General features: G+C 37.8%; 1 protein-coding gene across 1 annotated transcript; it reads left to right on the top strand.

Annotated features, from left to right (window-relative positions):
• The first annotated feature begins 11,844 nt into the window (after positions 1-11,844).
• On the top strand, positions 11,845-21,920 carry shox (shox homeobox). The gene is made up of 6 exons (XM_060929793.1): positions 11,845-12,332; positions 13,680-13,888; positions 16,798-16,855; positions 17,109-17,197; positions 19,346-19,558; positions 19,899-21,920. The coding sequence occupies exons 1-6, from the start codon at positions 12,083-12,085 to the stop codon at positions 19,986-19,988; spliced, it is 909 nt and encodes a 302-aa protein (XP_060785776.1). The 5' UTR covers positions 11,845-12,082; the 3' UTR covers positions 19,989-21,920.
• The last annotated feature ends 5,386 nt before the right edge of the window (positions 21,921-27,306 follow it).

Below are 27,306 nucleotides of genomic sequence, written 5' to 3'. Positions count from 1 at the left end.
ACTTGCTAACTCCTGTGACTAAGTTGAATATATGCTGAAATATAAACAAAACTGCCATGGCATTGACACTGCAGTCATTTTAAATCATGTTATGGTCACAAGTCATAAGTAAGCAATTAAACTTTCTTGTTGAATTAAACATACTAACTGTTTACTGAGTTTATAAACTCTCACATGCAACAGCAACAAAGGAACGTGCATGCGTGTGTGTGTGTGTGTGTGTGTGTGTGTGAACGCACATATATGTGGCTAAAAGCACTGAGCCACATGATCCCTGCTCCTCTGCAAGGGCAGAGTTGTTTACAGGATTGAAGCATTTCATTAGCTCTTGTTAACAGTGTGCTAATGCCCCAGTGTGTTTTAAAAGCATGCCCTCTCTCCTCTTGGTAAAAACATCTAGCTAAGGAGAACTTACTCAGAGCCACAGCCGGTGCCAATAAATAAACCGTAAAGCAAAGTGGATTGGGGAACCAGAGTTGGAAATGTAAAACATTGTGAATGTGCAACAGACTTCCTGCTTCATTTATTTTTTTCCCCGTCAGCACACAGCTTCATCAGTATTCAAATATCACTGCACATTCAGAATTCAACTTAAAGACAGAAAGTGTTACAGCAAGGCGTTTACACCTGTACGTTGCGGGACATTGGCACTCTCCAGCCATTCCTGCCTCCGAGAGCCACTCTTGCATGAATTTACTTGATCCTATGAAAAGGACGTAAACGGAGGAGAAAGAAGATAGACAGGCGCAAAGAGCAAGTGTCAGAGGTAAAGGAAAATAGACATTATGCTTGCCAGTGGTACTGTGGCATGGAGGGGCTCGTGGCATTGGAGTCTTTATGAAATTTAGATGATGCATCAGAAGGCGACAAGAGTTTCTTTGATTGTGGAACTGTGGCTGAAATATACATCAATCATGTCCTAGTCTTAGAGGCTTGAGAGGCACACACACACACACACACACACACACACACACACACACACACACACACACACACACACACACACACACACATGGCCTGTTTTCACCCCATGTGTTTGGAGACAGGAGGATAGAGCTCCTCAGTGTCAGTCTCAATTTCTGTGATCTAAATGTATAAGAATTGATGGTGCCTTCGACCAAATACTGTTATGGAGAACCTGGTTTGTTTATTTAATGAAGACCATGTCAGTGTGAATCTGCGTCCTTGCGCTTGAAACAGTGGCAGGTGTTGGTGGCAGATTTTCCTGAGACGGGGCACTGAATTAACAAATTCAATTTACATAATACTTGTGAGGGAAGACTGGCCTCTCTGTAGCTAAGTGTTCCTGCTGGTGTGTGTGTGTGCGCGCTCTTGTCTCTTACTGCATCCAGATGTCCAGACACTAAGAACTAACCCCATAGACTAAGGAGAGTATTAGGCCATAGGGCCTCCTGTTCCCTTTATAGAAAGCTGAGCAACAGATCTTTAAAACCTATAAGACTGGAAGAAGATGCTCTCAGCAGTGAGCACTCGATCACATGTCAGGTGGTATTTATGTACTATGTTGAGAACTGTTACATTTTCCGGTTCGTCTTTCGTTTACATATGAGCTACTGTATATAGTTTGTTCGAAGTGGTTGCAATGAGGTCACATATCAGATGGTGAAATGAATAGACAGCACACACTCTGCTGCGCCCTCACCTGCAGCACTGGCAGCTCCCAAACCCTACTGTGTACATTTCAAATTATTCAATTGGATGAATGAACATATGCTCACCCCTGCATCATAAAGTTAAATTATGCACGTCCTAATTTGATTTCGCCTCATCTACTGAGTTCGAGCAAAATGCAATATGAAACAGACTTTTAATTTGCTGCCTTTCCTCCGTTTGCCCCGGCCAATTTGGATGACTCATCTGCTCTAGTCAGAGGTTCCAGGTGATGCAGGGGAGCTTTTCCACATGTCACATGGCACTAAGACTACAAAATAACCCATGCTTCTTCTCAGGACTCATTTGTCTTCATACTGTCTGAGTGAACGGTCAGTACTCACTGCATAAATCAATTTGTGGTCACAGTTAACTTCAGTAAAAGCTGCTTTATAAATCCATTAGACAGTTAAGTGATAACATTCATAAGCTTTTGAAGCACTGTGGAATTCATAACAGCCTGAGTTATGTACTGTACGTCTAATCTGTGAGCAGGAATTTCCTTTGCAACCATATACACTGTATTAGTGAAGCGTTGCCAGATTTTTGTCCATAACAATGACTATGCCACACACCCAGTTGCCACATTGTGAAGCACGCTTGTGATGTTTACTACTAAATATTGATAGACATCTGGTGTTTCATTCACCCCCAATCAAAACCACGCCACTCAGTGAAGTCAGTCCAGCCCCTCTCTCTCTCTCTCTCTCTCTCTCTCTCTCTCTCTCTCTCTCTCTCTCTCTCTCCACACACAGCACACACTGATTTTCCAGGAAAATAAATGCCTCTAAGGCATCGTAGTTTGGCAAACCAATGGACGCATATTTGCCAAAGTGCTTGCCCAAGAAATGTGTAAATGTAGAATTTGCTAATGCAGAAGTGTGCAGAAGATGCTGGACATTGAAGTCCTCCTCAAACTGCATAATAAACCCATTGTTTATACTTCGGAGGGAATTAGCTTGCACTCAGCACCTCCTATTTTTTTTATTTTAAAAAGAAGGAACACATGGAAAGAATGACAAGACCAGAGTCAAGAGATGATGTCACATAAATCTGAAGAAAATAAATGGAACCATTATTTTCATGATTTTACAATAAAAATGATGGAGGAATTACAAAATAATAAAAAATAAAATGAAAAAGATGGACTTCAAGGATGTGTAAAACTATAAAAGAATAAGAAAAATTAATATAGTAGGTAAAATCATGTATGCAATTTTTCCACCAAAGTCATTTTTTTTCATCAAGTGCATTTTACTTTTGTTCAAAATGAGCAAGTTTCAGATCCTTCACTGGGTTGAACAAAGAAAAGACCCTTCGAGCACTGGAGAAAGAAACACTTCTCTGGACTGATCAGCTGAACCTGAAAGTGGAAAATTGAATTGTATTCATTTGATTGATAAGAAAGAATAAAAAACGAAGTTTAATTAGTCATAGCTGGGAGGCACCCTGTCTTCTCTTCACTCCTCGGCTGTCATGTTTAGAGGCAAATCTTGTGGCAATGCATACAGTCCATGTGTGAGCCATTTGCTGTGTGCGTGTGCGTGTGTGTGTGTGTGGTAGGAAGAAACATGCTTTCTTGCTGGATGGTAATCAAAGTGACAAAGAGTACAATAACCCACAGGTTTGAAACGTAGAGGGTCTTTACGTTCAGAAAAAACAGCAGCAAAACAGCGACCCTGAACATGCCTCTAATCGTTTCAAATGAAGTAATGAAGGAGATGTTGGTGAAGCCTGATCTCCACTCCTGTTCCACAAGGTGCAGCACTTGTTTGTGTGAATGTCTGGCAATTAAAAATAATTGGGAAGCAGGTTTGCCTCTAAATCTTCCAAGAGTGCCAGTTATGATCTAATGAAGCTTCATTAGCCATGCTGAAAGCTGAGAGCTCTGTATGACAACGGCAATTAGACAGGATCATAGACAAAATCATTAAAAAAATGCCCCGACTAAGATTAGCTTTTCACTTAATGACCAATTCATTAGCTAATTGATTTCTTATTAGTTACAGGCAGAAAAGCCTGCTTGGGTTTCTGCACGGCTAATTAACAGCATTTACACAATTAGTCAATTGCCTAATTTTCAGGAAAACAACTTTTGAATAGAATGTGGCTTCAGGCCAGTCGCTTTTCTTTATGTTTTTTTTTTCCCTCTCCAGTATCGCAGGGCTATTTTTGTGTGTGCGATCTCTAATGCGGCCAATATTTTGTGATTATGCACACAAGCCTTGTGAAAGATATTGCATGCACTGGATTAAGGCCTTGTTTAGTGAAAGCCCTATTGTTTAGATGCTCTGTGGAAGATTTGTTATTTTTTACATTTCCTATGACAGCACCCCTGGCTCTCTTCAAATTCACGTTCACATTAGGTATATCAAAGAAATGAGGATGGAATCAGTGTTTGTTTATAGTCACCAAATTTATCTTTTTTTCCCCTTTCATCTCTAAGAGTACTTTAGAGTCTTTTAGGCTTCTCAGGAAAAATAGGCCTGATATACAATCCTATAAATATTCAAGAATATACAAATTATTGATGGTTTCTTTTTAACTGTTAGTAAAATTAAACTATGAAAAACCCCACTGATTTTATACTTCAACAATATGTGAACTAATAAAAAATGGTCAACTTCGGTGTCACAATATAAGACCTTGGTCTCAAATCAAAGCAATTTTTCTGAGCATGTTGCAATATAGAGACAATAAAGAAATCAATTCATCTTTGCTGCTTCTGTATTTTTTGTTATTTTCACACACTGTCCTAAATGAAGCCATGTCATGTGACACATCAAGTGTTGCTTCAGACGCACAAGTGCATGTGCAATGACAGGTGGTCTGATTGGAAGGCAGTACATAATATCCTTTCAGGCTTAACGTGATTGTGTGGTCCATCTCTTGTTTTGGGGCCTTCTGGCAGTCAGTGGCCATGTACAGGTCTCAGTGGGGCTTTGCCTGGAACTAAAGGAGATGTGTAGGAGATGAGAGGCAGCTTTTTGGATTTTCAGAGCCTGAACTCAACAACAGGCAATGCCTGGGGGTGCTTCCTGATTGTTTTTATTGTTGCAACCAGGTACACACACACACACACACACACACACACACACACACACACTACTATGTTATTAAAACAGCGTTTTTCCTGCATTTTAAGGAAAATATTTAATCATATGGTAATACAAATTCTTTAGTCAAGCAGAGTTCTGGATATAAAGTATGCAGTTATCTACACATCAATGCATTTAGGTTTGTTCATGTGAATTTATCCTAATCTATTGCATTCTACCCCAGGGGTCAGCGAGGCTTCTACCCTGTGTCCACTACTGGCTCTAGCAGCGGCTGAATGGCTAAGCCCAGGGGGACAGGGCAACACAGCATGACAGATGGGGTGACTGGTGACGATACTCAGGAGCTCATCTACAGATGGTGGTCTCTTTAGTCCCCCCACCATTCAAACTTGCAGGCCTCAGGGAGAGAGAGAGAGAGAGAGAGAGAGGGAGAGAGAGAGGGAGAGAGGAGCCCCTTGCCCTCACCTCAGCAGTGTTAGCCATCTCCAGTGGCTCTTAATCAGGCCTGCCACTCCGCATCCCTGCACTAATTAATCTTAATGAGCCTGCCGATCGGTGACTTCTGCTTCTTAAGATGACTGCATAAATCACCCTCAACAAATGGATGTGCACACATCTCTAACCAGTGCTGGGTAACAAAAAACGTGGCTTAAAAATCATTTAATTGCATGATCGAGCAAGTGTTGGGCAGCTCCATAAAAGCTTGTCTTAATATAAAATGGGTGCCCCAGCTTCCAGTGACACAATTTCACTTGTAATAATGGTGTGCATGTACTTAACCACCCACTTACAGTAAGCAAAAAGTCTTTGGTTTATTTAACAATGCCTGCCCAGGCAACCATGAAACATATCTACCCCAACCAAATCAATGTATGCTAGAGGCAAAGGCTAGTGTGTCTGTCTCTAGTTTTGACCGCAGGATGCAATGATCACAAGCTTTTATTGATCATATTCTCTAGCCATGCAATAACTGAGTGTTTTATGTAAGACTAGGGGAGGGGAGGATAACCTCATAATCAACCAAAAGAGACATGACCAAACACGTGAGTTTATTTATCTGTTTCATCAGAGCTGATGAAGCATAACTTCTACATCCCCATTATGAGAATTCACAAAAATGATATGCACCAAGAAGTCTATTTTGTGTATGACTTTCCTTCTGTATTTAAGGTGGCAGAAATAACTCCAAATCCTCTTGCACCTTTTGAGTGTAAACTAAATGACATGATGATTCACAGGTTGTCAATGTTCCTATAATTATGCTCAATCTACAAGTTTAATTGGCTTTCTGTATGCAGAACCCAGCAGGCGCTTCACATGCCTTGACCAGCATCAGCACTCATGCATGCACTTTTGACCCCCCAGACATACACACTGAACACTTCTGAGAGCACAAGGAGCATAAAGCTTATTTGTGAATGAGGAGCTAAAACACTATGTTGTGCATCTTTTATAAACTTGTTCTTATAGTATTGATTTGAGCTTATTGTGCTGAGCCATTTTATTTCCCTCGGGTCCCAGGCTATTAACTCTGATATCATCAGGAAAGATCCTCTTACTGAAATTCCCCTGTCACGTCTCATCTAGCAAGCTACACGGGCCTTTGACCTGTGACAGATAAAACATTGTTGCTGCTATGTAAGTCATACTTTATCAGATCTGAATCTTTGCTATAGATCATCTTATGTCTTGGGGAGCCTGGACAAACAGTATCTGCAAAATGATATAGCAAAATTTACAGGCCATAAAAATAACAATGGCTTAAAAGGAGAATTCCATAAAACGATCACATTTCCACATTTTGTCTAACTGACCTAGCAATTCAAAAACATATTTTAAATGATGATTTTCCAGACAAGAGCATGTTTACTTCCAGCTTCATTTTGCCAATCAAGCAAATATACATAAAACAGAACCTGTTAAGACCCTACTTTATTTTACATCAGGAAGAAGTCGTAGTCTTTCTATAAAATTATGCAGTTGTTCAAAACACAAATTTTCTCATAAATAAAATAAAATAAAACACATAATTAATTAGCATTACACTTTGGGCAAGGAGTGCAAACTAAATCTAGAATTGATGTAGAATGTGCTATTAATGTTTGAAGAATTATTATGCACTAAGTTATCTAGTATTAAGTGGCACAGTCTAGAAATAAAGGCCTGTGACATTGCAAAATCAATTTTAGATTGTTTCCTTCGATTTTGCAAATGAACTTGCTCTATTTTTTATTTTATTCACTTGGAAATAAAATCACTTGCATGCATGCAAAAAATTAAAAATCTATATCAGAATCTATAAATAAACATGGGTGACCAGTAATGTTTTCATATGTTTCCGTCAGCTTGTTTAGATAATCTATAGATAAGCCAAGTGTTTGTTGTACATCTCCATAAAATGCCTATAGATTTACATTTGTGATATGTTTTTTAGCATAAATACTACATTTATGAATGACACAGAAGTAAGAAACTTTAATGATATTCATAATTGTTTCCTCAAAAACACAAGAACATCTATTTAAAACTAGATCATGTGAAAGAGAAAATCAACCCCCGTTTATATGGCGAGCCAGTCCCAGTTGTAAATGAATAGTGTGGACTATGGCTACAAATAAATTCCATGGTACTAAGAAGGGTGAAGAGGAAGGAAAAAAATGGGAGAGATCAAGTGTGGAACAGGCTTTGGATTATTATGTTTTTCCAGCAAATCGCCTCAACATTTTTGGGTGTAAAGTCAATTTCATGCCTTCTTTTAGTTGGAAACGTTACCCTGTGGGCAGATAGTGTTCGAGGGGGGAAAATACATTTAAAACAAACACATCCTCTGGGGTCTCTCTCTCTCTCTCTCTCTCTCTCTCTCTCTCTAGTGCCAGACAACAAGCAAAATTATTTTTGATGAATTTTTAACACAAATAACTAATTAAAATAATAAAATAAAAACAAGTATGTTAAGACAGATTGTGACTGAGACTAGTCTATAAATATCCAGTTCTATAAAGCATTTATTCTAAAGTTACAAAGGCTCCTCTATAGCTACACTGTTCTTTCACCATCAGATTACACACTCGAGCACCACTGTAATCTGTCATTTTAAGTAATTATTTCCTCGCCTATGATAGTAGCTATTTGTTGAATCTTAACAACTGTGCGATTGTACCATGATGCAGAATGAAAATTATTAATTCTGGGTGAAATCTATTTGAGTAAACTACTGGTCGTTATCTCAGATGCATGCTCGTGCATATAACACTGACTGGATTTAAGGAAACTGCACTGTGCCACTTTAAATCGTGGACTATTCAGGTGAAAAACAAAAGGATTTTGCTCAAAAGACAGGCCAAAGAAACTTCATTTTAAATCGGAGCGTTAAATTCCTGTTGCACACATACTGGATTCATCTAAGAAACCATCAAGTTCTTGGCACTTGGTCAGAGTTCGCATTCAGTTGCTGCATTAAAATAACTTTGATTCTCCCCCTTTTCGCCACTAACAAGATCCTAAAGCCGAGCAGGAATGAAGGCTGCTTGAAGCTCCACCGCACACATCCAGCTAAAGACAGGCTTGATGCAACAGGGACTGATCACTAGCTCACAGATTATATGGCCATCAGCCAGCGCACCTCCTCCTCCTCCTCCTTCTCCTCCTCCTCCAAACCCAAACCCACCCAGCGCTTCTACACGACCTCACTGAGATCCAAACACACAGCTCCTCGTCCTGGCTATAACGTCGTCCAACTTAATACACGGTGCTCTTTTTGCTCATGGGCTAAAGTGCTAAAGCTGATCAAAGCTACGAGCTAAAGGGAGTGTTATAATGCAAGTGGTTCGAGTTATTTAGGCTATAGGCTACTTTACAACACTGGGAAAGACTTGTAGAATTTTTTTTGCGTTTTCAGATACTGAACACACACTGAGGACTCAGTATTTAAAACAAACACGCTTAGGGACAGTGGCTGACCCTGATCTGACATACAAATCCAGTTTACAGTAGGTTTGAAATGTATCAAACCAGCATGAATTAACAGTCGGTGGCTACCCCTGAGATCCTCAAGGATGCAAAAAATAAATAAATAAATAAATAAATAAATAAAAACAGTTTTTTGGGTTCTAATGTAATTAATACAACAAACACTGGAACAAGAATTAACAAACTGTATATTGTGCATTATACAACAGCTTGAAAAGGACCGAAGGGATCAATATTTTACTGAGTCTAACTCTGAGAAAATGGGAATCTGATTCACCAAAGGAATAAGACAGTGAGCAGATGAAACCTGGGGAATGATTGTCCCCGAGCGCTCAATCCATCTGCGCGCCGCAGAGACGCAGTGAAAGCCTGCGCTGTACAGGAGCCGCACTTCACTGCGCTACCTGTGGGATCGGCTCAAAGATGTCGGTGTGTTGTTGATTGGATAAGTTCATAACATACAATTGATATTGTGGCTAGCGTGGCATTAAAATAGCACCCGGATCGCTCAGATATAATCCGCAAGAAACGCGCTTTAAACCAAATACGAGCCTAATGTTCTTATTCACCTCGGCTGATTTAAACCTGATATCAATATTTTATTTGATGACTGATTTATTTCCAGTGAGAACTGTCATCTATCAGCATGTCCACCCTCAAGCCACACTTCCACTCCAACCTTTCACAACTTAATGATCATTTAATTGCCTGATTATGGTTATTCACAAAACTGAACGTAAATAACGGAACTTCAACCCTAGAAAACAAGGAGACCAATAATGCATTATGAAATAGATTATAGATATTTAGCCGAGCTACTGATCTATATTTTTCTTTCCTCTCCAGTTCTCATGGGCCTTCCCATCTCATCTCATCTCATCTCATCTCATCTCATCTCATCTCATAAACCGGTTGAAACTAATGCGCAAAAATCTGTTATTATCTCTCCGACAACCGCTCACAGATCTAAATCTTTATTATCTTTATCTGTATATAAGCCGTTAAACGGGCTCACACAGGCTGCACCTATGTGTTAGTCAGGAGGTGAATGGGAAAGGGAGGGCATGCTCGGTTCCTATAGCCCATCTGCCGATAACTCATAGTTTAAAATAAGGATCGTACGTCTTTAAGGATGGCCACTTAGTGTAAAACGCGCTGTAAGAAACTATTCTCGTGTACACGCCCGGGGCAGCTGCTGATTGGGAGCCACACGTGGGTTTTCTGTCCGTGCAATGGGACCAAGTTTCACATCTGTAACTTCAACTAGTGCCATGATAATAATTTAAACACTGTACTCTTAATAAACGATTGAAAAATGCTGCAGTAAATACTCTAAGCTGTACAGAATTTAAAAAAATAAATAAAAATCAGATAATGGTGCTGTAAAATCAATAGGCTATAGCCTACGTTGAATTCCGGTGCACCTGATGCCTCTGAAACCACCTTACAAGGTTTGTCAGTAACATATATATATATATATAGGATAGGATATAGAATTAGAGAATATGCGCACACAGTGTGTGTGTGTGTGTGTGTGTGTGTGTGTGTATATATATATATATATATATATATATATATATATATATATATATATATATATATATATATATATATATATATACACACACACACACACACACACACACACATAAGCACTCTATTTAGATAGATAGATAGATAGATAGATAGATAGATAGATAGATAGATAGATAGATAGATAGATAGATAGATAGATAGATAGATAGATTACACATATCAGCCAATCTCACAGATAATGTCCAACCTCGGAGCGAGCAGCACTTAATTAATGCAGGAAAAATACAGCAGCACAAAGCTGAAGGTCATATGTTGGAATATCCCAATGCGTGATGGCACAGTTTTAAACGAACACGTCATCAGCGCACAGCTGTACAGACTCTTTCAATGTATTATTATTTTTATTATAATTATTATTATTGTTGTTGTTGTTGTTACAAAATAATTATAATAATATATCATTATAATCGGATTATTATTATTATTATTATTATTATTATTATTATTATTATTATTGGACTATTCTAGTTTAGCACTGATTTGATCGGATTATTGCTACATATAAGTTCCTTCCTACATTTCTAAAGCAATTATCCTATTTCAGAGAAAAAACACTGCGCGGTTTTAGTCCTGATTTGTATAAAACCGTTTCCATGGAAACATTCAAATTATTTTCCAGAAAGCTATGTGATGGAACCTAAATACAAAGTAACCTTGTACAAATGATAATTAATCAATATAAAATGATTACAACATTTCGCATGTAATGACCATAATGACATATGGTAATATAAACTAATATTTACACACACAACATATATATATATATATATATATATATATATATATATATATATATATATATATATATATATATATATAAAACCTTTCGTTAAAACAAAATCCAGTAATGGTTACACACAGTTTCCATTCAGACACTAACCCCGCTATTTTCTTCCAAGGTTATTATTATTATTATTATTACAGGCTATTATTATGGGATAGCCTATATTTATATATTTTTTTTCATAACAAATGCACCTTTATGTAAAATACACAAGTTTAATTAGATTTATGCAGTTATGGTAAGTATTAGTGCTATCAGGCCTATCAGCGCTTGTGATTGATTGCTCAAATAATCAATTCATCTTTGCTATAGATCGATGTTTTTTTGCATCGTTATCCGGTTTAAAAAAAATCCAGAGTCTTTAAAAGTACGGGATGCGTTAATTTGACTTCTATAATCCATAGCAATTATACATTTAAATATATATTTTTAAAAGGCCCATAAATGTGTCAATGCACCAGGAGTTCAGTCGAATCCGCTCATGTTATGGCAGCACTCATATCACCTAATAGCCTTAATGAAATTATAGCGGAATTAATTAAACACGGCTCCCCGGTTCCTCAACACCGTAGGCATGTTTAATGAAGTGTAATCATATTAAGGGGCTCCACGGCGGCATTGATTTGGAGCAAAGCTGCTGAAAGTTGAATTCAGAAGCGAGAGGAGGCTGTAATTGCTCAGGACACGGCGGTGGGGGCTGGGCTGAGGTGAGCGCCGTATAAATAGTGTGATCTCCAAAAACACAGACACACCAACCGGAGTGATCTAAACCTCCTCCTCCTCCTCTTCCTCCTCCTCTTCCACGTACACCCCCCTTTCCAACATCCGCGCGTTTCCTATCGAGCTCACACACACATCCACATCCACATACACACACACACACACACACACACACACATACACACAGAGCGAGAGAGAGAGAGAGAGCGAGAGAGAGAGAGAAGCGCGTTAGGGTCGTTTAAAGTGGATTTGTGCCATCAGGAGCGCTTCTTCTCCAGCCATGGAAGAGCTCACAGCGTTCGTGTCGAAATCCTTCGACCAGAAGAGCAAGGAGAGCAGCAAAGAGAGCATCACGTACAGGGAAGTTTTGGAGAGCGGCTTGGCGCGGGCCAGGGAGCTGGGGAACTCGGAGAGCAGCCTGCAGGACATTACCGACAGCAACACACACTGTCCTGTGCATCTATTCAAGGAACACGTGGAGCTGGACAAGGACAAGCTGAAGGAGTTTAACGTGGCCAGAGCGAGCGACGGTAAGAGACGTGCACAGCTTTCACAAAGCGTTCCCGAGCTGAAGGAAGTGACGCCTGAAAAATATCCAGTGTTCAGTCTGTGTGTTAATGTTTCAGCTGAAGTAAGAAGAAGCCGCAAAATCCACAGGAAATGTGTCTGAATTAGTAAAAATGCTTGAAATGTTTATAGAGAACATGCTGTGATTGTCCTGACATGGATGGAGAACAAATTGAATCTTAAATGTAAAACGGACATTTTCTAGAATTTATGAATTTTATGATTATTAAATGTCGATCTGAGTATTTAAGTGCGCAAATGAAGTTACACACCATATCAGGCCTTGGTTCTGTCACTATTACCAGAACCTATTATTACCAGAATATATAAAAAGATATAATGTTTTTAAAAATGTAAAGAAAAAAGAAAAACAACAACAACAACAAATAAAAATAGTCAACAACACGGATTAGGCTACTTGCAATTAAAACTGCTTCACTTTACAAAACAGTGATATATATAAATTAAACATCACATGAAAAACGTGATGTTTAAGAAACTCAGATATTTATAAATAAGTTTTATACCTATTCTTGAAGTAGGAATAATAATAATAATAATAATAATAATAATAATAATAATAATAATAATAATAATGACACCAATTAAACCACTATTATAGTCACGTGTCACTAGCTGTGTTTTGTGTGCAGTTTGGACAGTGCATTTTTGTGTGGACTGATTATTTATTGCAAACATTATTTTGCGCAAAATTAGGCGAAGATCAGAAACGACGCTTTTCAGCTGTGTGTTGTACAGCGTATGAACCTCTGTAAAGTCTTGTTTATAGAGCACCTTGAGTAATACAGCTTTTCAAAGAAAAATAAATAAATAAATAAATAAATATACACAGTTATAGATCAAAATGTTAACGTATTGTTTGTATTCTGCTAATAATTCGTCTAACTTTTGAAAGGAATTTTTTCTAAAGATGCATGTTAAACACGTGGATCGTTGAAAAGTATTGAAACATCAAAATAACAATCACATTAAATATTTATTATATTTCATAAAATATCTCTTTTCGAGTGTTATACCTGTGATATGAGTTTAATAGGAGCTAAGACAAGGACACTTTCTGGGTTTTTTGGTCCAAGTTTTCGATGCTTCACAAGACTGTAGGTAATAAACAAGCCTTCTGAGGTACAGGGCATGTTTTACTCCCAGCACTGTGTTGTTGCTGTTTGAAGGTACAGAAGGAAACTGTTGTATATTGATCACACTGACAGAGTAAACTGGTTTACAGCCTGCATACAGTACAATGATAAGAGGCAGCTTCATGAGTAATCATGAGTTTTGCTTTTTCGTAGGGATTTATGAGTGCAAAGAAAAGAAGGAAGAGGTGAAATCGGAGGACGAGGACGCCCAGGGTAAACTGAAACAGAGACGGAGCAGGACAAATTTTACCTTAGAGCAGCTGAATGAACTGGAGCGCTTGTTTGATGAGACGCATTACCCGGACGCGTTCATGCGAGAAGAGCTGAGCCAAAGACTGGGACTCTCCGAGGCCAGGGTTCAGGTAAGAGCTCTTCCCAGTGCTGTTAGTGACCCAAAGTAAATGACACTTTTTAAGGACATTTAGGCACAGACACACTCTAGAGGCACAATGGAAACGTTTAGCATGCCGAGGTTATTTTTAGCAGGACGATTAACACCAAAGCCGGTTGGAACCATTATAAACGTCCTCTCAGGACTGGTTTTCTAAAATAACCTTGAACAGTCCATACATATTCAACTCTCTCCTATACACTACCTTATAAACAGCATTATAACTATACGATACATTTGTCATTCTTAGACCCTGAAGGAATGGATGAAGATAAAAGGCTCCTCAGTGCGCTCATTGATTTATATACAGCACCGGTGCTCACAAATGACTGAAGTCTAATAGGCCTATGTGCTTCAGAAAGACGCATCCTGGGCCCCTAGAATGCACAGTTTATTGTAGCCTACTTTTAATACTAGCAGAGACTAATCGTCATAATGATATAAAGGTCTACATACAAGAACAACAATCATCATCACACTAAATAATAATAATAATAATAATAATAATAATAATAATAATAATAATAATAATAATAATAATAATTATTATTATTATTATATTAATAACCCATGGTAGTACAACATATTCGGTAACAACCGTAATATATAGTGTAATAGGCCTACATGCTTACGTTGATCTAAAATAGGACTTAGGACAAAATCTCGAAATAAGCAAAGTAGGAAATATTTCCTGCAATTACAGTATATGTATGCAGCTCGTCCAATATAGTATAAGCTTGATTAAAACTAATATTTTGGTTTAGTGATTACAAAAGGCCTTTATAGTACAGCAGAATGAAAACATTTAGAATGAGCTTATCCATTGCATGCATTTATGAAATTAAAACAGTAACTTGTCAGTTTGGGTGTGTTTGAGTTGGGGGAGTGAATGCGGATATGAAATGGCTCCTTTAGTTCCAGCAGCAGCACCAACATTCAGAGGTAAACTTGCTTATGTGCTGCGGAAAGATCTAACCACATCATTAAAATTAATGAAGAGATTGAACTGCTGCTGCAGGGGACACCTTCTTATGTCACACACCTCATTTTCCCCAGCGTTATCTTTGTAATATCTACCATTGGTTTGATATACTGTTCCCATAAAAATGTATTAGAAATAATCCAATTGGGCAGTAGCTGGTGCTGGGGCTCAGCTTTACTCCGAAAAAAAAAAAAAAAGTAGCAGCTTCACTGCCTGCATGGGCCACAGCCTGCATGGGCAATCTTCAAATAAATAAATAAATAAATAAATGTCCTTTCATGGCACAGGCCAAATCATATTAAGCATGCTCATATAAGCCAGTCTATAAGTACTGTTGCCTGTTTACATAAAACAGCACTGCGTTTAAGAAGGTACTTTTTTCATATTTTGGCATAAGCTCGTGGTTTCACCAGAATACAGACACCAGCCGCGCAATATCTCCGGGAGTATGGAAACAAAATTGATTTGAGCTTAAACGATGGTGTTGAAATTGTAAGACACGAGGTAGATAGCTGATATTAACCTGTTACTGAAGTGTTATACAGAAAGCTCACACCGAGCAGCTGTCAGGAATCTAATTGAAAGTTATGAGACCTTGGTGAAGAGAAGGCAGTAATTCAATTACAACTAATATCTCTCGGTTCCTGGTGCAAAGCTAAATTAAATGTCATTATTCACTGTCTCTAATAAAAATCAAAAGGAAATCGGATTAGGGTATTTGCGAAATGCATCATTGAGTGGTCCTTAATGAAGAAATAACTGTCTAAACCAGTGTTATTCACTTCGCTTAGCATACTGATGCATAATTAGAATTGATCTCGAACTGAAAATGGATTTGTTTTCAATCTCACGGAAGGCACATAGTACTAAACAAAACGCACTGACGTGAACTCGTGTACGACGTCAACAAAACTAACACAAACGTACAACAACAACAACAACAACAATAATAATAATAATAATAATAATAATAATAATAATAATAATAAACACTGCATTCTTCATAATAAAATTGTTACACTCTTAGAACACAGCCTATAGCAGGAGCAAAGCTGACCTGGACCTACTGCATGTCTGAAATAGTAATGGTCATTAGCTGATGTCATTAGAGATGCACTGAGCAGTATGTGTACTCTACATCACTCCGAGAACACAGCTGCATGGACCTTGTCCAGCTTATTATTGAAAATGCCATTCACACATTCATGACCCTCACTTATGCACAGAACCACACTGTGTTTTTATAAAAAGCTCGGTAACTGTTAGCTCTGTTCGCACAGCTGCAGCTCCTGTGTCGACTGTAGGTTTAATGCCCCGACACTCACTTTTTTGTCACTAGAAAGCATTATTATAAAAACCACTGACACAAACAAGCTATGGACATCTCTTGATTACAAATTAGGCTATTATTATTATTATTATTATTATTATTATTATTATTATTATTATTATTATTATTATTAATGAGATGGTCCTTTGGAAAAAGCAACCGACTGGACAAATTCACTTCAACCAATAACATACAGGCCTACCTCATGCATTATTATTATTATTATTATTATTATTATTATTATTATTAATCGTCATCAGCATCATTCCTAAGATTTAGAATCTTTTTTTTGTTAACCCTTGTACTCGATAACTTTTGGGAATGCTTACAACATTTGATCATTTTCTGCATTAGCATAATTTCATACAAAGTGTCTATTACAGCTGTTTTATACTAATTCATGATACAAGTCGGTTTATGTATTTCATGTCGTCAGGATAAGAAGACACGCCCATTCCCATATTAGGCAAGATGATTAGGGACACGACACTAAATATAATTTGGTGTGATGTGTAATTTGAAGAGGGTACAAGCCAGTCAAGTTCATTCACTGTCCTTTATGTTTCAGGTATGGTTTCAGAACAGAAGAGCAAAATGCCGAAAACAAGAAAATCAGATGCACAAAGGTAAATGGTAAAATATTTACAGTATACAAGCCCAATAAGACCTTGTGTTAACCAGTTCGTGGATAGGTTTAGTATTTCGGCGCAGGCCAGGGAGATAGTGAAGAAGATTTTCACTACTTCCTACAGTTTCACAAATTATCAGTCTAATGGGTCCGTTGAAAGTTACTGATTCTCTTGTAGCAGTCTATGTATCATGAAACGTTAACACCATTAGCAATGCAGCTTGCTTATGTTGTGTATTGTATACTTGTAGGTGTGATTCTGGGCTCGGCCAGTCACTTGGATGCATGCAGAGTCGCTCCCTACGTGAACATGGGCGCCCTGAGAATGCCATTTCAGCAGGTATGGACACCAACTCAACCCAAACCATTTCTTCCTATCGTAACAAGGAACCCTGCAAATTGATAATTGAAAATAATAAGGCTGTGGCGCGGTTACACTAAGGTTATATCCAAACAGGTTGTAAGAGAGATCATTTGATCCATGGAGGTCATCCATAATCCACCTTCGACCTTGGATCATCTCCCAAAAGTTCTAAAAATAAACGTATAAAAATAGAAGATCACCACAGCATGTGTTACTATAGCTTATGTAGAACATTATTTTGGGATACTGTTTAGTAGGGTGTTGTGGACTTTTGGACAGGGTCGAAGAGGAGCCCAGTTATGGTCCTGTAGCCTACATCTAAAGTTCAGCACAGGTTTCCGATTTCACTGCTCACACACACACACACACACACACACAACTGATTCAACTCATCAGTGAGTCATTTGGCAGGCCAGGCGTTAAAACCCAAACAGTGGACACACACACACACACACCGCTGGCTTAAGGTCTAAACACCAAGTGCACTTTGACTTTTTCAGCGTAATGGCGGACCGCGTTGTTGAAAGGTTTGTACGCTTCGGGGGTTGCAAACTAGGGGCCATGTCAGACCCAGGCGTCCTTTTCAACTCTGAACCTCGATGAGAGGAGAGCGAGATTAGAGAGACCGGGAGACATTTGATCCAGTGTGTGTTTTGGAAGCGTGTGTGCGTCAGTCAGGCAGAAAAAAGGCGCAGCGCTCATTAAGCTAACGCTGCGGCCAGATTAAAGAGTTTACGGTGGGGAGAACTACAGCGCAGATGGATATTGGCTGTGAGCGGACCCTGGCAGGGCAGGAGGACCGAGACCTGAATACTGACACCAGAACGCCAACACTGACAAAAGGAGGAGGACAAAAACTGACGCCACCTACTCTGGAGCAAAATATCCGCCACCTGTTGTCCAGACGGCGCGCGCACCCAGTCCAGTCCCAGTCCAGTGCACCACTGACCGGAGGGACTGCATGGCCCTTGCATGCTTTAGGCCGCTGGTTCTCAAACCTTCTGTAGTCAGGGACTCCTGTAAGTGCAAAATCAATTCCCCCGACACCGTCAGTATAGATTTAATTCGAGGCATTTCAAATAACTTTTTTTTTTTTGCCATAGATCTTTCCATTCCTCAACTTTCGACTGTTAGAACACATTAGGTCTGAGTTGGCTTTGGTACTTGGACCCCTAAATATTACAAGTTTAATAAAGTGTGTTGTGATTTTGTACTGTACTGCTCGACTGTAACAATAATAATAATAATAATAATAATAATAATAATAATAATAATTAAATCACGGACCTTCTGTGCTTCTATGCTTCATTGGCCAGTGCAATGCACTGTGATGTGCATTTTGATCATATCTCACCCCAAAATGGTTCTATCTCAGGGCTCTTCTGAAACACATCTGAAATTACTGATTATCTTTTCCATGCTTGGGTTTAACAAAAAGGGGGGGGGGGGGGGGGGGGGGGGAGTGCAAACCCAGTATGAAAAAACCTATACAGCGTGAAACGTGTTTTGTTTTAGTTGGATGTCTTTACAGAAGGCTTGAAGGTTTTTTATATGATAGTCTACTCATGCAAAATGAGATACATTGGAAGAAAAAGAAGGAAAAAAAGCAAAAATGGGCGATGTATAATTTTCACCTCATCATATTAAAATAATTGTTGAAAATGTGCAACTATATATTTTATGCTGGCTGCCTGTACGTCTTTTCCTTTTTTGCCTAGGAATACATCTGAATAAATATTTATAGCCGTATTTGCGAGCAAAATTGTTTATTCATGCAATTGAATACATAATTAGGATTATGAGCTCCTGCAGGACTGCATGCGTTGCATGCATGCAAAGTTTCATGAATCATACTAATGCACAGAGATTTTCAAATGATCAGATTTCTTTGACTATTAAGTTGTCTGGGCACACTACATAATTCAACAATGTTAACTCGGATGAAAAAGAAGTGTGAGTTAGCCCTGGCCTATTTTCAGTGAAAACATGCAGTTAGTGGAAGCGTTTAGAGAAGTGCAGGGGGAAGCATGGTGTGTCCAAGCCTGTAACTGGATCCTTGACTCTCCTCGGGCTGAGACGACTACCACACAGTAATGCTGCTTTTATTTTCCTCTTGGTTCACAGGTCCAAGCACAGCTCCAGTTGGAGGGGGTGACCCACTCGCATCCTCACCTGCACCCCCACCTTGCAGCACATGCTCCTTACCTGATGTTCCCTCCTCCACCGTTCGGACTACCAATCGCCTCGCTGGCAGACTCAGCCTCGGCAGCGGCTGCTGTAGCAGCGGCTGCCAAGAGCAACAGCAAGAACTCCAGCATCGCTGACCTGCGACTCAAGGCAAGAAAACACGCGGAGGCGCTTGGACTCTGACCCCCATGGGCGTCTCTGCTGCTCTGAACTGATAATTGTTTCTCACACAAGACTGCGCCTGTGAAAAAGGCCATGACACTCACAGTTAAAACAAAAACAAAATAAAAACTAAAGAGAGAGAAAATGTACTGAGAAAAGAAAGTGAGAGTGAGAGAGAGAGAGAGAGAGAGAGAGAGCGAGCATGGGGGGGCTTGGGGGTAAAGAGAACATGAAAAAAATGTCACAGAAACCAGCTGCCAAAACACACCACTTGTAGAAAAAGGTAATTAAATACCAATGAAGTCACCTTTTACTTTTCGCCCAACAGGCAGGACTGCTTGGAGGCCACTGGCTCAGCCCTTTCCAGGCCCAGATCTCAGCCCCAGGACCGTTCAAAAATATGTGGATGTCTGTCTGAAACCCAGCGATTAAGAGTGGAGACTCTTAGAAAATGAGCAAAGCAAAATGCAGACTCAAAGTGACTGAGGGAAGCTAGAGCTTGGCCAGTACCCTCAGAATGAGAGTCTCAATAATCAAAAGTTTGGAGTTTGTCAAAGTTTGGAGTTTGTCAGCCACACAGAGAGAGAGAGAAAAAAAAAAGCAACGGCCATATTTGTCTCCACCCACTGTGTTTGTGCTGCTGCCATGAGCATGTGTTAAAATGAAGGATAGTTCTAACGGGGAGGGCCTCCATTGTAACTGACATTCACCCTGCTATGACAACCTTCCATCATAGTACCACGCACCTAGGTTATATATAGTTTTTATTTTTTAAATCCACAATGGACCGAGATTGGAAGCAGCACGCACACCAAGAGTACAATCATGAAAATCGAATTTCTCTTGCTTACTCTTACAGTTTTTGGAGGAAACACTATACATAGTGAAATATATATCCTGTATTTTCCCTCTGGGCATGGGTCTGAAGGACTTCAGCTTCCATAGCTTTCATTTTCCATCATTCTGGCTCTCTCTTTTCTTTTGCTACGTATATTGGGAATAGAAGTGAAACTAGCTTTTGCACTTCAGGTCTTGTATCAAGGTGTTTACAATCCTTATTGCAAGAAAATACTACTTCTATATGACGGTGAAATTGGGGTTTCATCAAAATATATTGAAATGACAAAATAATAAAAGGGTCACTGCAATTTTCTAATTTAAGGTATTAAGGAAACATCAGTTTGACTGAAATGCAATTATGTGCAGTTAAAGTGCAATACTGTAAATATGAAAAAAAAACAAAAAAACAAATAGCAGTTGATGTTTGCTAATCAACAAACGACAATTTTTTGGCACTGATATTGATGTATTCCTAGTTGTTTTTCACAGACACATTTTTTCCCCAGGCCGTGTAAATGATAAGTTGTTAAGTCATTTGCACTTGTGTGCCATATCTCCCCACATGTGATGGTACTCAAACATAGATTTGCATATGTACATTTTAATCTTGACACCACACTGAGGTAGACCAGGGGAAAAAAAAGAATCTTTATAAATATACAGCAATTACTTTAACATCGTAGGCTTTTCTGGCTAAAATTGCCCACCAAAGACTGTCCTTCAATAATACTTAGAGCAACTTAATTCATGAATTTAAATCTGCAGAAACATTTACAACAGTAAACTGTTTTTTTAAACACTTCTGAAGAGTGTATCGTATTTTTATCACATAGACACAAATGCCAATCATTAGCTTTTGCCATCAAAGGAACTAAATATAATAATCTGAGGAAAAAGACAGTTTTGTTTGCAAGCCCACTGTCTGTAACAGCTTTCTATTTGTTTCAATATAAACTGCCTTTGGGCTAGTAGATCCTAGTTAGGTCTACCTCTGACAATAAATTATACATTGTGGTACAGTTTTGTTGTTCACTTCATTAGGGTATTTAGGAATGTTTCTGTTTCTTAAAGTGAGGTCATAGGTTCTTTTATTTATTATTTTATCTGAAAGTTTATAAATGTTGAATGGTCTAATTTCACATGTACATTTTTACATGGCTTTGCAATTATTTTTATATACTTTTTAAAGGCTCACATTTGCAACGGTTTGAAACAAACATGTGATTGCCAAACATTTGTTTGACTAAAATGTAGCGTGTCTGAGTTTACAAACATTTCAGGGACGATGGAGAACATGATCAAATGTTTTGTGTTGAAATTTTCTTGACGCGCCATGAAATTTGTTGTATCCCATAACTGACATTTCATATGAAAGCATGCCCAAACATGAATTGCCATTGGGTTTGTATTTTTTTTTGTTTTGTTGTTGTTGTTTCATAAAAAAATGAATGTACATCTTGTACAAGTAAACTATCAATAAAATTATAAATATTTGTAATAAGGTTTATAATGTGTTATGCGTCTGTAAATCTTTTTTTTTTTAAATAAAGACAGTTCCATTTAAAAAAAAACATGCACTTTCAGAAAAAAGCAACTTCTGGAATGCTGAAGTAAAGCAATACTCAATCTAGTTAAAACGATCATAAAGCTGATAAGCATTAGTTTTATACATAACCATATTGGATGAATAGATTTAATTCATTACATTTTCGCTCATTCCTCAAACTCCTGGAGCAAATGCCAATGCACCAGTGAGGATAAAAGAATGTTTACAACAGGATCAATCAGATTTCCCACGAGGCACTGGTTGGATTTAGATTTAATTCACATTTGCACTCTTTAAATTGCAGGATGATTGAATAACTTTGGGGTTTGCTTCTTGTTACATTCTCCACTTTGTTACTTGTGTTTGTTATTAGTAAATCTGTGTGGATAAATCTGCATGGATTTAGTAAAGAGCAAAGACAAAGGCAGAAGTAGTCTAGCTGTCACTGCACTAATTCTGTATACAATTTGAAATGAGCAGGCTTTTGTTTGATAGTTGCACTTGGGAACTCAAATCCAGATGTCTGTATACAGAGTAATTACAGCATGCTGCATAGTGCTCTTATTGTCTTAATCACAAGGAGAAATTAGTCCAAATGGCGTCCTGTTGAGCAAAGACCCTCTAAGAGGTTGTATCATGTTTAATTTGTACGCCTGCTCTCATACATCAAGATAGACTGATAGAGGCCTCACATTTAGGCTCTAACTTCTAACTGAGGCCTGCTGGACTGAGCAGAATAGAGCGGCTTTCTTTTTTTGGACTCTAATAATTAGCAGCATGCTAAAGCCATCAATCAAAGCTTTAGCGACTAAGCCACAGTTACATTATGTGTTCAAGCACACCAAAGTATTTGGCTTGGCCACAGGTCGCAAATACAGAATGAAATAAAGAGCACAACTGGATGCTTTATATAAACCTTGTGAAATTATTTACATAATCTACATCATGAACTGCATTTCTTATCTCTAGGCAAAGGATGTATTGTCTTTGCTAAGATTCATTTTACAAACATAAATGTACAGAAAGATTTTATTATACACAACACATTGGCATCATATGTATAAAGCATATAAATACTCAGTTGCACAACTGCATCACCCAGCAATACAGTAAACAACAACAACAACAACAACAAACCTCAAATTGGAACATTATTTATTTATTTATTTATTTATAATGGTTATATCACCATTAACTTAACTGATTACAAACAGTGCAATACTGGAATAATGTATAGCTGCTCACTGATTTAGCTGAGTTTGATTTAGCTGCCGTTGAACTGTGTTTTGTCTCTTTGTGCTAAACTAGGCTGCATGCTTACGCATATCTAAATTCAATTTGCTCTGGAAATGTGCAGCTAGACATAAAATCCCTTCTCAGAATTAGTCCCATGATGTAATTTAACCATGCACAGCCATGTGCTCAAACTGTTAGTGAGCAATTTCCTCTTGCGTTAAGCCCCCACGGCGCTCGAGGTTACAGTCTGACGTGACAGATTTTTGACTTGCACCAAAAAGAGCATCATAAGATTAGATCTTGAAAAGGCCACAGTAAGTTATGATGGTGGGTGAAAACCTGAGAATGATGGCCCACGCCACACTGTAGAAAGTAGTGGGCAATTTGAATCATTTTAATAATTTGCCATTCCACATTTTACATATCAGAAAAACAGCATGTCCTTTCACAGTGCGAACAGTCGTGGAGTCTCTTTCCCCAAACTCCAATTTGTAACATGTGGAAGAGCTACGTGTCAATACATGATATATGGTGCATCTCTAACTCTTAGCACTTGTGCTTTGTTCTATAACACATATGATAACAAGACTGTAGTAATACTTTACAGTGTTTAGTGCACTCATCCTTTTTCATGTCACATCTATCACTTGATAAATCTACATTTCACTTTAACAAGAAGAAAGTTCATCATCACTATATCTTTACAGTACCATCTAGAACAATAAAACGTGACGGTTACTGCAGTTTATTCACTACATTCTGTGCGGATTTATCTCATGTAAATGGACTGCATTTATTATTTTGCTTTGGTATTTACACTTGTATGTAAAAATGTTATTGTGAACATTTCTTTTTGAACAACAGAGATGACAGCATGATTTATAGTTTTGTTAAACTGGGATTGAAGTCAGATTAAAAAAAGATTAAAGCCATTGTTTGTCTATCAAATTCATTTTGTAAGTTATTATAGTATTTTTAGACCAGAGAATTTTTTTTGCACAATCCAAAGATATTAAACTTATTCAAGCCTACTTATCATCTGACATTGCTCTTTAAAGTTATATTTCAAAGGGATTTAGTTGACTTAACAGTTAATAAAGAAACAGAAATAAATGTTAGAATTAGACTTGTGCAGAAATATTAAACATGCAGAACAAGTTTCTGAAAATATGCTTTTTTTCCTTCAGAAATAAAATTCTTCACAAACTGTTCAGTGGGTTACTTTTTTCTTTTTTTTTTGTACGCTTAATGGTGTTATTTAGGCACTGAAGAAGAGCCTGGTGAATCTACAGCTATGAATCTATCTATACCATAGACGTTTAGTATGTGCTGAATCTTACTGAGTAACTTGCCCTGCAATCTGCAGTGTCTGCATCTAATTTCTGAGGATTCTCTGGAACACTAAGGGGAGCATGTGTAATTACAATAACTCTGAACAGGAGCTCTTCTGTCAGTATTCCTAAAGCTTCTTAGTCATGAATTTACACAGTCTAGCCAGGATGTTTACGCATTACTTAAACATCCTTTATTGAGAACATCTTATAGTTCCTTATAGTCTATAGATAGATAGATAGATAGATAGATAGATAGATAGATAGATAGACAGATAGACAGATAGACAGACACACGCAGGTGATTATAGGAAATTGTGCGCTGACTGGTTGAGAAATTCAGACTATTTCTTGATAATCACCTTGAGCGACTCAGGAAAATGGTGGCCAATCGCTTTGCCACCGTAAGTGAGGAAGCATTACAAATTATGAAAGAAAATGCTGGTCCTAAAAGCACTAAAGATGTTATGAAGTTTGGTCTAAAACTATTCAAAGGTAAGGTGAAATTGTGATTTATTTTATCTATTTCAAAACAAAGTATTTTATGTGAGTCGGCAAAGATAAGTGACACAACACTGAGCACACCTCTATTACACTTACATTTCTGCTTTTGAAGTTTGAAATAAATTATTTAATATGATTTTTAAAATAATAATCACTTGTGTATGTACACTAAAACAATTATCTGCCTCAGGCTGAGTGAATATCAGTGAATAATAACCTTGATTTTGTTTTGCCTTTGGTGAGTAATTGTTTTATACACACACACACACACACACACACACACACACACACACACACACACACACACACACACACACACACACACACACACAGACAGTACTGTGGAAAAGTCTTAGGCATCCTATATTTTTTCATACAAACTTTGTTATAGATTTCTATTTTATGACTTTAACATTATCGAGTCAGTACAAAAACATTTTAGAGTTCCAAATGTTCATTTTCCAGCACAAAGGTAAATGGTACAGAAAAAAGTTTGTATCTGAGCAGCATATTACATAAAAGACCACTTTTCAGATTAAAAAAAAGAAAAACATAATGAAGGCTACTGGGTTTTGCTGCAAAATTAAGAAGCAAGTGTGACACTCAAAGTGTCCAGAAGAACTGTGGCTGCTTCCTTATACAACAAAAGCAAAGGATCATCTCACACCAAATATTGACTTTATTTCATTTATTATGACTTACTGTTGTTTATAGTATTTTTTTTAAATGTTGAAACATTACACTTAATTATTTTCACACACACACACACACACACACACACACACACACACACACACACACACACACACACACACACACACCACCACCACCACCATTAATAACAGATTAAAAAGGCTACAAGAGATTCTAGATGCTTGTAAAATTTTACTTCTGTTGGATTTGTTCAGTTTTGAAAAAAAGGCTCATGTTCTGTAATGTAGCATCCTATTGCTGTTCAAAACTAACCAATACTGGAGGACTGTTAACAATATAAAATGCAGAGTATTGAGTTATGTGTGCTAATACCAGGTTTTTTTTTAAAATCTTTTATCCTGCTGCATATAACCTGACTCTATTCACATTGTCATGTAAAGGTTGTTTGAGTATTATATTGTACAGCATATGAGTTTGTCTCTTTGGTCAATGAACTTTAGATTGTAACACTCAAAGTTTCAATAAATCATGGAGTTGGGTGAAGTGTGTAAGTTTATGGGTAATATTTTGTGGTGCTGAGATGAGTTAATGTACAGTTCGTGTAACAGTATGTAAAATTTTCATCATTCAGCACTGAAAAAAACAACAAATGCTAAACAAACTGTCAGCAGAGTTCCTAAACAACTTTTTTTCCCCCCAAAAGAGGCAGTTATCTCTGAGCTGCATAATACTCATAAGAATGAAATTTTATATAAATATGAGTTCCACTTTGGATGTCAACCAAAATGGTTTTCTCTGTGGTGAGCTATTGAAACTATTTGAAAGCAGTTGTGTTTCACAGTCAGGGAACAGTCCTAGAAAGATTCTCCCTGATTATTTGTGTTTACCACATGAATCTTGTTAGCCTGAAGGAACAGATTTAGGAGCTGATGTCTTTGGAAGCAACCTGCTTTTATTTAACTCCTCAAGGCCAATCTGTCTATACTATATTTTTATAGTCTGGTAGGTTTTTCAAAAGGTAGTCGAAATGTAGTCTCTAAACTGGACTGCTGACTTTGGCTGTTAATAATCTCGATTCAACTTCAATAAAAACCATCTCCTCTGTCGAGGACACATTATACCAAATATTACTACTAGGTATCAAAAGCGGGGGTATTATCCAGTGGTGGGTTTCCCAATAATGATGAAGCTTAGTGAATAAGGAACAACATAAAGATGGACATATTTTAAGTATGAGCCTACTTTGTGAGTGTTTCCTGTAAGCCTTCACTATTAGCGATTTAATGAATGGGTTGTAAGCAGTTTTTTTTTTTAACTTTACTCAGCCTGAGTCTAGAGAAAAGCCACATGAGTCAATAGTCAAGCAATTGGTTTACAGTCCAGAGGTAAATTTCAACAGCTCAATCAGTGACTTAAACAGAATAAACAGTTCACAGTTATTCCATGAAATCAAGTTGTACATGAGCTGATAGCCGACATAGTGCTGAATTGGCTATAAGCCATGTACAACGAGATTGAGTGGAATAACTGTTTTATTCTATCCATTCACTAGATTTTGAGAAACAGAGCATTTTTATTCTTATTTTTTGCAAATTTGATAAAAATCAACTGTATAAAACGGCAGA

Source organism: Neoarius graeffei, chromosome 9 (genome assembly GCF_027579695.1).
Source record: "Neoarius graeffei isolate fNeoGra1 chromosome 9, fNeoGra1.pri, whole genome shotgun sequence".
Classification (NCBI taxonomy): domain Eukaryota; kingdom Metazoa; phylum Chordata; class Actinopteri; order Siluriformes; family Ariidae; genus Neoarius; species Neoarius graeffei.
The sequence above is the reverse complement of the archived record's forward strand: the minus strand, read 5'-3'. Positions and strand labels throughout refer to the sequence as shown.